The sequence below is a fragment of the Manis javanica genome, chromosome 17 (genome assembly GCF_040802235.1).
Source record: "Manis javanica isolate MJ-LG chromosome 17, MJ_LKY, whole genome shotgun sequence".
NCBI lineage: Eukaryota > Metazoa > Chordata > Mammalia > Pholidota > Manidae > Manis > Manis javanica.
In genome coordinates, this window is record NC_133172.1 from 1,770,900 (window position 1) to 1,783,434 (window position 12,535).

Genomic DNA, 12,535 nt, shown 5'->3' on the forward strand with positions numbered 1-12,535 from the left:
TGAAACGGGAAGTGCACGATCTCCCTTATGGGTGGGATCTAAACGTTGAGCCATGGATGCATTGGGCAGAGGGTGGTCACCAGGGGCGGGAGAGGGGAGATGTGGGCCAGAGGTTACGGTTATGCAAGGAGGTGAAGTCCAGGGCCCTAACGCACAGCACACTGCGGTGAATGCAGGTGTGCCGCAGGCTGCAGGTTTGCCGAGGGCAGATTCCTGGTGCTCTGATCACACACGCAGGAAACGGCAACTATGTGAGAGCGCCTGTTAAGCAGCCCGACGGTAGGAACCATTCCTCTGTGTATGCGCATCAAATCATCAGGCTGGACTCCTTCAACACATACCAAAAATTAGATTTAAAAGAATTAAAGAGGACCTACATCAATGGAAGTATGCTGTGAATTTCATTAGGCAATAATTTACCGACATTATAGATTCTGTGCCACCCCAGCCACACGTGTACATCTAATTCGATCAGGCAAGCAGGACGGGCAGGGGGCTCTCCCGACGCCGGCCTCCCGGTCTGCAGCGGCTCTCGCACTGCAGAGCCCCGCGGGAAATGCTCAGGCTTCCTTGGCCCGGAAGCATCACTCTACATGGCCGTTGGCGTCTTCCTCCCTAAAACCTTTTCCTTGCCCTCGGGGCCCCCGCACTGCCAGCCCCCGGGGTCTTCAGCTGCCTTTGATGCACGGGACGGCGGACGCGAGGGGTCCCAGGAGCAGTCCCCGTTCACCATGACCGGCATATTCTTAATGAAACAAAAGAGAAGAGCCTGGAATAAAACTTCAAAGCCGCGACGTGCCTTGTCGCAGGGGATTTGTCCCTGGGGGCACGCCCTTCCCTCCCCACTGTAGGGGAGGCACAGGGAGGCTGCACAGGGAGGCTGCACAGTGGAGCCGGGAGTCCGTGGAGTCAAGACGGGAACCTGGGACGGAGGCCGTGCAAGGGCGGGGCCCCTGGGCACCCGGGGACCCGGCGCGGCCTCGCCCACGTGGGGCCTGTGCTGCCAGGGTCAAAGGCTGCGTCGCGGGAGAGCCAGACGGGCGGCACCCCGGGCCTCGCGCGCCGTCCCCACGGCAGCCTTCACCTCCTCCGCCCCCCGCCCACTGGGCCCTGGCCCCGGGGCGGCCGGGGGCCGGCAAGCGATACTCCTCGGAGACTCACCTCCCTTCTCACGCGACAAAACTGCATTCGGCAAAATGTGTCCAAGTGAAGTAAGTGTATTCCTTGCCCTTCCCGGAGCCCGCCGGCCGGGCTTGTTCCCAGGACGGGGGCCCAAAACTGCACCACGAGGGCCCGAGGGCCCGAGCACCCCAGCCCGGCTCAGAGCGACCTCTTGACCTCCCTCTCCCTCAAATCTTCCACAGGAATCTCCTTTTTTTCCCCCTATTTTTTAAGGGAAAGGCTTCGGGCAGGTTTTAGCCTTCTTTCTGCGATGCAGCAGTGCCCCCCAGTGATCCGGGAAGCTTGACACACCCCCTCGGCTGAGAAATAGGCCTGCGTGTATCTTTGTGCTGTCTTTGGAGGAGACTGAACAACAAAATTATGTTTATCATGGCTTACCTTTGGCCTTTTTTTTTTTTAGGAGTAAGAATTACTGGTGGCTTTCCTAATTATACTTAGGGCTTGGGGCTCACATTGATCCCGACTGTCTTGTCACTTGTCTCTGCGCCCCAGCCACCCGCCCCACCCCACTGCCCCCGCGAGATTCCTGGATGGTTAGTTTCATGTGTTGACTTGGCCAGGCTTAGGTGCCCAGTGATTGAATTAGTGCTAATTCAGGCGTTTCGGTGAAGGTGTTTTATAGATGTCTAGATATTTTGTGAACTTCTACAATCCTTTTGCTTTAAGTAAAGATTGCCTTTGACATTGTAGACGGTTCTCATCCGACCTCGTCCAAGTTAAAGGCCTTGAGAGCAAAAACAGAGATGAAATGCTCAGGACTGCACACAGCATCTACTCCTGCCTGAGTTCCCAGGCTGTTGCCATCCTACAGATGCGAGACCTACCACTTCCCTCGACCGTGGAAGCCGATTCCTTAAAATCTCAGTGGAACAGTAGATGAGAGATGACAGATAGATGTAAATAGATGGATAGATACAGATGATAAATACAAATATATACATACTGGTAGAGAGAGAGAGGTAACTGTATTATACCTCTGTCTACACTAGTGAGTCTATTTCTCCGGAGAACCCTGACTGAAATACCTCCCCATTCTATTTGTCACCCATTTTTAATCTGGGAAAAGCCAGATGTTTACAGAAACATCGTTCATCACAGCGAGAATCTAGAAATCACACAAATGTTCTCCAATTGACGATTAGCTACATAAGGCACACTTTATACACGTACCAACCTTGGACTTCTTTTATCAACAAAGAATAGAGAGATTCAAGTCCCACTTGGGACTATATTGCAACATGATAATAACTACATGTGAAAGCACTGACCCTGACATAACAGGTCTGGAAACAACATCAGTTGAGGAGTCATTGAGAGATCTCTGCACATTTTATCGAAGAGGAGTGTATGCAATTAAACATGCGCGTGTGTGAGCCCAGACAGAATCTGATTCGTCATATTTGTGTGTGTGTGTGTGTGTGTGTGTGTGTGTGTGAGGGGGGCAGATCACAAACATGACCCTAATTTTCCGCGCCACCTTGAACGTGTCTGTTGTGCAGTCTGTCCGTTTGCCCACTCCTTGAATCTGGACGGAACCTGCAGTCCGCTCTGGCCAGGTGGCTGCCATGCAAGTGACCAAGCAGAGCCGAGGATGCAAGTGGCATTGCAGCGCCCGCGAACTCCCTCGGGACCTCCCCCAGCAGCCACGTGAAGAAGCCCAAGGCTGGCCTGTTGGAGGGTGAGCCCGTCCCAGCTGGCCCAGCCGCTGACCACAGATCCCCGAGTGGGCCCAGCCCACACGAGAACTGCCCAGCTGAACCAGCCCAAGTTGCCTTCCATGTTCGCATGTCTCCCTGCTTTCTCAATTATCTAAAAATGATCTTGTGCCATTTTACTAATGGTCAAGGAAGTAATTTATGAAGGCTGGCAGAATTCCCTCCTAGAAAAAGCTTTAAAAAATGGCTGGCCAACAGGAAATCCTATGTGCACGTTCACCGTCACGATCATCTGCCCATGTCAGTGGATCTGTCGTCTTCTTTGCTTTGACAGGAATTAGGTCAAAGCCCTGAGACACGCCTTCCACGGCCTCACGGCCAACCGTGGGCTGGAGACCGCAGCTCCCGCCCTTTCTGAGCTGTGTGGCCTGGTGCACGTGCCAGCCTCTCGGATCCTCGGATTCCTTTGCTTTCACGATTCCGGACGAGGAGTCCCGCCCCAGCACTGGCCCCGCCCGCCACCCTGCGCCCCGGCCCTGGTGGGCGGGGATCAGGGCAGATACGCCCGAGTCCTGCCCCGGCCGCCCTGCCCGCTTTGGAGGCGGAGGGGACCCGTGGGCCCCACTGCTCCAGACGCAAGGCCCTCTGGGAATTGTAGTTTCGGTGACCCAGGCGCAGCACCTTCTGGGAGTGGTAGTTTTCAGGAGCCCCGCGGGGCCGCCTCTGGGTGCGCACGCGCAGTCCGCGCCGGCCTGGCTCTGGTCCCGGTCCGCGGTGGTCGCCGCCCTAACGTGTGTGACCAAAACGTCCCTGCCTTCCCGGAACGAGGGGTCACGGGTGGGCCAAAGACCCAGGAGAATCTGACCCGAACCCACCAGGCTCGGGGGGTGGAGTCGCCGAAGGCCTTCCGAGCTCGTCGCGGGGTGAATGGGCGTCGGTGAGGGGCTGCGCACGCGCGTGGCCGGTTCTGAGTGTGGCCGTGACTCCGGCGGTGTGTGCGTGGGGCCCCGCGCGGACCCCGGCGGCGTGCGCCCTTCTCGGGCGTTTGTCTGTGCACTGGGACAGCTCTGCCCATGTGTGACTTTGGGCAGGTGTGGAACTTGCCTTCCTGGGTGGAAGGTGTGCGATTGCACGTGTGTGTCCGGGTGTGCAGCGCATAGAATGTTCCGGTGGGTGTGTCTGCCAGCGTGGAGCTGGGCGGCCTGGGTGTTACTCTGCATGTGGGGCTCTGCAGTCTTCACAGCATGTGTTTCTGTGCACGGGGAGGCCCTGCACGGGTGTGACTTAGGGCGCTTGTGAAGCTCTGCCCACCAGGTACACTGCGTGTGTCCTGGTGGCCAGTGCGTGGCCTGCCTGTGGAGCAAGGCGGCGTGTGTGATCTGTGTGACTCCGTGTGCGTGTTATGTGATATGTATCTGCACCTGAAAGTGTCTGTGACTCCCCTTTGGCTGCCTGTTTGTGTAATAATCCCGGGTTCACACCCCAGCCCACTTATCCTCCCCCCACGCCGAGGAAACAGCCTGCAGAGGGGAAGCCACCCCGCTTCGTTGGCCCCAGCATCTCCCTACACAGGCCTGTTTCTTTTTCCCGCCGATGCCTCTGGACCATCTGAGGTGTGATGGCCAGAGCAGAAGCTCCAACCTGAGTGGCATGGACCAGACCTGATGCTCCCAAGACCACGAGGTGGGTACTGCCACCCGTCCTGGGGACCCAGGTGCGGGCCCTGGCCTTGCCACCTCCGGGATCCTCAGTGAGGAATAAATGAGCTAGTGGGTAGCAAGAGTTTAAAGGGTGCTGGACACACTGCTCTGTGCTCAACAAGGGCTTATTATTATTGTCACCATAATATCATCCCCAAGATGGCTTTAGAGTGGCCAAGACCAGCCCCTCTCAGACGTTCCTGTGCCCGTGAGTCCCTTGGAGCTCTTGTTGCCTGAGCCCAGCATTTGTCACAGGCGAGGCTGCAGGGTGGGACGGTGAACCTTTGCCACATATGTTGATAGTCCCTAGGAAGCAAAGGCTTCTTTTCACTGTTTTCAGACCTAAACGGCAGCATACCTTACCTAATGCATTCTTCAGCGCCATGAATTTGGGAGCTGAGCTGGTGCCGTAGCTCATGGTCCTTCCTATTTGTGCCGTGAGATGCTCCATCGTGTGGATATACCCCGTTTCTTTCCACTCCCTTGTTAATGGGCAGTTGGACTGTTTTCTAGTGCTTGGCTGTCAGTGTCTTGGACAGGCCTCCTGGCACACATGTGTGCATGTTCCTCTTGCTCACAATCCAGAAAATGGAATAACTGGGCTTCAGAGGAAGTATGCTTCCAGCTTTACCAGAAAACGCCCTTGGGTTTCCGGTGCGTGCCCCCACCAGCAGTGCCTTTCTCATGGAATTTGGGAGCTGCTTTTCCCCTGGGCCTGGAGTGGACTGGTTTTTCTCTGGCAAAGAAAACTGTCTCTCTTCAGTGTATGTCTGCTCAGGCAGCTATAACAAAGTACCTAACCGACAGAAGTTAATGTCCTCACAGTTCTGGAAGCTGGACAGCCAAGGTCAGGGAGCCACACAGCTGGGGTCCCGGTGACAGCTGTCTCCTGGCTCTGTCCTTACAGGGTGGGGAGACGGGGAGACGGAGCTCGGATGTCTTTTTCTTTTCTCATAAGGGCACTGATCCTTTAGGGGGGGCCCTCGCGACCATGTAAACCTACTCCCCCTCCAAACACCATCATGTTGGGGGTTAAGGCTTTGAAGTATAATTTGGGGGGGACACATTTCGGTCCGTAGTATCAGGTCACAAAACTATTTTAGAGCTGAAGGATTCATGCTTTTGTAGGAATCTTTTAAAATTATTCTCGGTCCCATTGAGTCGGAGTCTCAGCTAGAGGCCATTTTGCCCCCAAGAGACCCTTGGCCCTGTCTGAAGACACTGTGATTGTCACGCTGGGTGCAGGGCTGGAGCATGCTCCTGCCCCCAGGGCATGGAGGCCAGGGATGCCTTTACACATGCCGCAGGGCACAGGATGCCCCACAACAAATGATCTGATCCAAACCACCAGTCGTGGGAGGCTGAGGGACCCTGTGCTAAGCCATTTCCAGCCCAGGACCAAAGACCAACCTGACTGGGTTCTTTCTCTTCCTTTTTTTCAGATCGCACGCTGCAGATGTGAAATCGAGGCAGCCCCTGGAGGAGCAGGAATGGAAGCACCCTTGGGGGTCTCCGCCCCCCAGGGTCCCGAGCTGGAAGAGACCTGGAAACACAGGGGTCAGTCCAGGGACCCGCAGGAAAACCAGGAAAGCTGTTTGAAGCAAGAGGCTGTGGCCCCTGAATCAGACCCAGTCGGGGACAGCGTGGAGCATGGCGACCTCCGAGGAGCCCCAGGAGGCCAGTCGCGGCCTGCGGCTCCCCCGAGGCAGGGCAGGCCCCAGAGGCGCAGTGTGCCCACCAAGCGCCCTGCATCAAAGTGTGCGGACGCCCCCGGGGAGGAGCCGGGTGGCGGCCCCAGGAAGCCATGGAGGTGTGAGGCCTGCGGCAAGGCCTTCAGCTACTGCTCCGCGTTCATCCTGCACCAGAGGACGCACACCGGCGAGAAGCCGTTTGCCTGCGCCGACTGCGGCAGGGCCTTCAGCCAGAGCGTGCACCTGACGCTGCACCGGCGCACGCACACCGGCGAGCGGCCCTACGCCTGCCCCGAGTGCGGCAAGGCCTTCAGCCAGGGCTCCTACCTGGCGTCGCACTGGCGCACGCACACGGGCGAGCGGCCGCACCGCTGCGCTGACTGCGGCAAGGCCTTCGCGCGCCCCACACACCTGGCGCAGCACCGGCGCGTGCACACAGGCGAGCGGCCCTTCGCGTGCAGCCAGTGCGCCAAGGCCTTCCGCAACCGCTCATCCTTGCTGGAGCACCAGCGCATCCACACGGGCGAGAAGCCGTTCGCGTGCACGCGGTGCGACAAGGCCTTCCGCTTTTCGTCGGCGCTCATCCGCCACCAGCGCACGCACACGGCCGAGCGGCCCTACACGTGCGGCCAGTGCGCCAAGGCCTTCACGCAGATCGCGCACCTCGCGCAGCACCTGCGCGTGCACACGGGCGAGAAGCCCTACACGTGCCCCGAGTGCGGCGCACCCTTCAGCCAGAGCGCCTCGCTGGCCGAGCACCGGCGCATCCACACGGGCGAGAAGCCGTACACGTGCGCGCAGTGCGGCAAGGCCTTCACGCAGGTCTCGCACCTGAGTCAGCACCAGCGCGTGCACACGGGCGAGCGGCCCTATGCGTGCCAGGACTGCGGCCGCGCCTTCAGCAACCGCTCCCACCTGGTGCAGCACCACCTGGTGCACACGGGCGCCAAGCCCTACAAGTGCCTGGAGTGCGGGGCCGCCTTCAGCCACGTGTCCTCGCTCATCGAGCACCAGAAGATCCACACGGGCGAGAAGCCCTACCGCTGCGCCGAGTGCGGCAAGGCCTTCAGCCAGGGCTCATCCCTCACGCTGCACCGGCGCACGCACACGGGCGAGCGGCCCTATGCCTGCCCCGAGTGCGGCAAGGCCTTCAGCAACCGCTCCTACCTGATCCAGCACCACATCGTGCACACGGGCGAGAAGCCCTACGAGTGCGGCGGCTGCGGCAAGGCCTTCAGCTTCTCCTCCGCCCTCATCCGCCACCAGAGGACGCACGCCGACAGGAAGCCTTGTGCGGCCAGTGCGGGGACACCTTTGCCCGGGGGCCACACTGGCCTCGACACCTGAGCGCCCACGGGGAGAAGCCTGTTGGCAGGAGCCACCGTGCCGGCAGCGTGCGAGCTGACGCGTGACGGGGCATCCTAGCCAGGCTCTCTGTTGAGCGTTTCTGGCCGGGTGGCACCGTCGGGGAAATACCCTGCCTCCCATCCTGCCTTGCAAGAAGACTGAGGCTCAGAAAACCTCGGTGACTTGCCCGCGGTCCCGCAGGGAGGTCAGGGGGCTGAGACTGGCCCCCACAACTGCCAGACCTCCACCACCACCACCACCACCACCTCCCTGCTTCAGAATTATAAATGCCGCTGTGAATGCAGACCCGAGGAGCATCTGCGGGCCTTGTAATTGTTATGACTGAGTAGGTATTTGCTCAGTACATTTAACTGGATCAGATTCTGCCCCCTCCCCGGTGAGGTCGGCCTGTTAACCAAGGGAGCAGGGTCTGAAGAAGAGAAGCTGGTCCACTAGGACCAGAATGGTGCTCCCCAAATTAGAGAAAATGAATGGAGAAATCCAGAGCAGGAAGAGGTCTGGAAGAGAGTGCCTGTCCCCGCAAAGGGCGACCTTTAGAGCGGACCACAGCCCACTTTCCAGTGAGGAGACCCCTTCCCCGGCCCCAGCTTTCTCCCCCTTCCTGAGCCCTGACTTCTGTGGGGGTTCACGCAGCTGTGCATTCAATATCTCCTGTCCTGGGTTTTCCTGCAGGCCTGGGCCAGGCTGGGCTGCCGTTAGCTGGATGGTCATGCATCTGTGGTCAGCTGAGGGTCGGGGGCTGGCTGCTCCGGGAGGGCACAGCTGGGCCGGCCCAGCCCTCCCCCTTGGGACTCACATCCCACCTGGGCGTGCACACATGGCAGCAGCAGGGATTTGGGAAGGTGGACGCGAGCACAGTTTTAAGCCTCTGATTATATCAGGCTTGCTTCCATTCGAGTTGGCCAAAGCCAGCCTCCTTGCCCAGCCCAGGGGTGGTATAGGAAGCACTTTCCCACAGGTGTGGCTAGAGAGAAGAGTGAAATGTAGGAACTGTTAATGCATGAACTGCTATGGCCATGAAACAAAAGTTACTGTATATCATGGTCTTTACGAAATTATTGTACAGGTAACCCATTCATGTGGTCCAAAACAAAAATATTTCACCTCTGTCCTCCCCACCCCTGTCTACCAAGTTTCCCTGCCTAGAGGCGACCATTCTTAACATGCCAGTATCTTTCCAGCATATCCTATGCATATATAAGCAAATACTTATATGGACATTTGTTTATATGCATAAACATGCTAAAAAGATACATACCTTTCTGCACAAATAGCATAGGGCACACAGTTTCCCATCTTGCCTTTATTCGTCATCATATTCTGAGGGACTTACATCATTAGACAAGCATGATGGATGTTACCATTTCACCAAGTTTAGCCTAAGAATGTTAGGTTTGGAATTAACTTGTGATTGTTCTGATTTCACCATGTCTTGTTTGGCTCCAGAAGAAAAAGTCACTGAAGGTACTCTTCAGTTCTGAGCTCAGATGCCTTCATTACAAGTTGGCCAACAGATTGCCTGGTGTCGTGGGGCAGCACAGGCTCCCACCTTATGTTGTTAAAAAAAAAACACGGTAGAAAAATTTTTGTTAGCAGATTTTTCAATTATATGGAAAAGTAAAAAGTACAGTAAATGCCCATATTCCCACCCAGATTCAATGCCTTTTTAAAAAATATAAAGGTACAATACCTAGAAAGGCCTTTTACTAAAATTTATCATGTTTCATGATATGTATATACTTGCTTTTAAAATAAGTCATGAAAACATGACTATTTGTATGACTTTCTGGTCTATTTTAAAGTAAGTGACAGATGTGATCTCACTTCACCACTAAACACCTGAATCGCATCTCTACAAAAAAAAAAAGTGTCTTCCATACAACCACAGCATCACAGCACCTAATGACAGTAGTAATTTCTTAGTATCATCCAGTGTCTAACCCAGTGTCAGATTTCCCTGGCCTTAAAGAAGCTTTTTAAAAGTGATGTGATTTGTCAGAAAATAATGTCAAGGTTTGAAAGCACTCAAATCTTCATGTGTATGTTTAATGTGTGTAACTGGGGAGAGGGGAAGCTGGCAGGGAGAGACACAGACGCGTAAACATGTGAGAACAGACCAACTCCCTGCCCACCAGCTCCTCCGCTGCAGTCCTACCAGGGAGGGCGGTGAGGGGCCTGGGAGGACCGCATCTGTGTGCCTTTCTCCCTCTGACCCAGCGCCCACACACTGGTTCCTTGCTATGACCCCAGCTTTGCCTAGCCCACGCCTCACTCAGCACGTAGGTCCACAGGGAGTGCCAAGTGGCCGAACGAATAGTTGCACATCTCTGCACCAGCCCTGGAGTCATTCAGAGTCAGGCACGACAGAGCTGGTTCCTCCCCGTGCCCCAGACCTGTCCCAGCTCAGGCCTCAGCACACAGTAGGGCCTCAAGAAGTACTGAGTGACTGAATGGATAGTTGGACTTGCCCAGCTCCAGCCCGAGATATTCAGGGTCGTGGGCCACACTGGCCCCCTCCCCTGACCTTCGCCCAGCCCAGGCCTCTGCACACAGTAGGTGCTCAGGGAGTGCTGGGTAAATGGATGAGTGAAGTGGGATCTGGTGGAGTTCCACATGGGAAGAGCAAGGGAAACCGGCCGCGCCGCAGGAGGGCCGTGGGCGGGGCCTGCGTCCTTCCGGAGCTCAGGGGCACCGGCCAGGCCCCGGGAGCCCCCGCCCGGACCCCGATCCCACCGACTGCGCGAGCGCCCGACTGTCTGTGGGTGAGGGGCCTCCGCGCCGACTTTGGCCGCTCCGGGGACTGCGCTGCCAGCTCACTGCCTCCCGCGCTGGCTGATCGGCTCTGTGCTGTCGGGTCCCCGCCGCAGGGCGGGAGCAGGAGGCTGGTGGTGCTCGTGACAGTCTGCGCCAGAGTCCCTCCTGCCGCCCACAGGGAACCGGAGTCCCTTTGCAGTCCCTCCTGCTGCGGGAAGAACGGAGCGTTCCCCCAGAGGTCATCCGGCCCCCAGCCTCGACAGCTGCGGAAGGAGCTGGGCCCCTAGAGGAGTTACCAAAAATACTTGTTTCAGAGCTTCTGAAATGCAGGGTACGTGAAGGTAACGTGGAAAGGGAATTGGCATTCGATGCCACCGCAGCACAGGATGCTGAAGCCGCTCCCTGGTGGCAGCCGGCAGCAAGGCCCTCAACCCAAACAGCACAGGCTTGCCGTCCGCAGGGTGGGCGGTCGTGTGATGGCAATCACCAGCCGTGGGCATTCCAGCCTTCCCCCCACGGTTTCAGATTTGTCACTTTTGCATACTTACTTGGCATAGTTCCCCCTCCACCATGTTCTTCAGATCCGATGTGCAGATACTACCCTGGGTCCAGCATGTTCTGTTGCAGGAGGGGACAGAGCAGCTTTAAGTGCATAGGAAGAGGGGTCAGAAGGGTGGTGTCCTATAACCTCGGGGGGCAGAGTCCCCAGGAGAGGCGGCCTGCGCTCTGCAGCCCCCCTCCCCAAGTCAACCTTCCAGGACTAAGCTCCCCTAGGCAGAGCCGCCAGAGGAGGAACAGCTGTTGAGGAGGGTGCCAGGCAAGGCGGACATTCACCTGATGGTCAGGCGGTGACTCGGGCTGTCCTGGCAGGTGGAGAGTGGCCTGCAGGGGGAGGTGCTGTTCTGGGGGTGGCCAGGGTAGGCCTCTCTGAGGAAGTGGGGACCTGCAGGGAGTGAGGGAGCTGTGGATCTTCTGCGGGAGGGGCATTCCAGGCAGAGGTCCATCCCAGCGTCAGTGCAAAGGTCCTGAGGCAGGTTTTTGTGCCAAAGGCAAGGAGGCCAGAGTGGCTGGAGTGAAGGGATGTCCAGGTAGGGCGGGAAGGCCATTGCAAGGACTTTGGCTTTTACCTGCTGAAGTGGGTGTGTGGATAAAGTCAAGGTTCCTGCAGCCAGGATTCTCACCCGGTCCTGGTTGGTGAGCTTGCTACACTCGTGAGCAATGCATCATTATTTACTCTATATAAAGTGCTCTGGGCGACACGGTGGCACGGCTGCAGGAAAGCAGAGCAGAGCCTGGGGTGGTAGCAGTGCCGAGGACAGAGACTGGGACGGCTGCAGGGCAAAGAGGCCCAGAGGCAGAGACCGGCTTGCTGTGTGCAGACTCGCTCTGAGTGGATAGGATTTTAGTGACTGACCTGCCACCGTGGGAATAAAGTTGGGTATAACCCTTTCGCCCCAGAAACGTTCCACTGTCATTCCTTTGGCCTCATTGAATCCATAGTGGACTTGTCCAGGGCTGAAACCCACTGGCAAGACAGGGTGGATTATGAACGATCTTAATTATGCTGTAATGGGATCTGTCTGGCTGTTGGGTGAACAGAACATAGGGTGCAAGTGGATATTTCCAACATGAAATGATGGACCCAGGATAGAGCCTGAATGAACGGCCACTGCTGATATGACTTATATTACCATCATGATTATTTTCAGTATCGCCCAAGTGTGACTAAGACTTGCTGCACTGTCTGAGCTAATCACGGCCCAGAGCCGCCACACCAGCCCCTCTGGCCTGGGCATCTAGGACGGGCCCCGCAGGCACCTCCCTGGTCCCATTTTTGTCCTGCTGCAGTCCATTCTCCACCTGGTTCTCTGACAGCTTGTTCCTGCCTCGGGCCTTTGAAGCTGCTGTTCCCTTATTTCAAGACCCCAGCCCCTGTGGCAGAGCAGCAATGGTGGGGATTGGGGGGGGGGTGCTTGCGGAAGAGGACAGCACCTGCGTGGTGCAGCTGTACCCTCAGCTGTGTGGACAGGGAGAGGGAGGCGTCCTGCTGATGGGTCTCAGCCCCAGACAAGTTCACTATGGACTCAATAAGACCAAAGGAATGACAGTGGAATGTTCTTGGGGTGAAAGGGTTTATACCCAACTTTATTCCCATGGTGGCCAGTCAATCATTGCCCACACATGT

General features: G+C 57.0%; 1 protein-coding gene across 2 annotated transcripts; it reads left to right on the plus strand.

Annotated features, from left to right (window-relative positions):
* The first annotated feature begins 3,561 nt into the window (after window positions 1-3,561).
* Window positions 3,562-10,027, plus strand: ZNF835 (zinc finger protein 835). 2 transcript variants are annotated; one of them, XM_073226760.1, is made up of 3 exons: window positions 3,562-3,774; window positions 4,324-4,520; window positions 5,980-10,027. In XM_073226760.1, exon 3 carries the CDS (start codon window positions 6,028-6,030, stop codon window positions 7,573-7,575), a length of 1,548 nt encoding a protein of 515 aa, XP_073082861.1. In that variant the 5' UTR covers window positions 3,562-3,774; window positions 4,324-4,520; window positions 5,980-6,027; the 3' UTR covers window positions 7,576-10,027. The 2 variants fall into 2 exon arrangements, with proteins under 2 accessions (XP_073082861.1, XP_017498111.3); XM_017642622.3 differs by having other exon boundaries at window positions 3,562-4,520.
* The last annotated feature ends 2,508 nt before the right edge of the window (window positions 10,028-12,535 follow it).

Bases quoted from the DNA above. Each gene is read 5' to 3' on its own strand.
- ZNF835 (XM_017642622.3), top strand. From the start codon at position 6,028: ATGGAAGCACCCTTGGGGGTCTCCGCCCCCCAGGGTCCCGAGCTGGAA.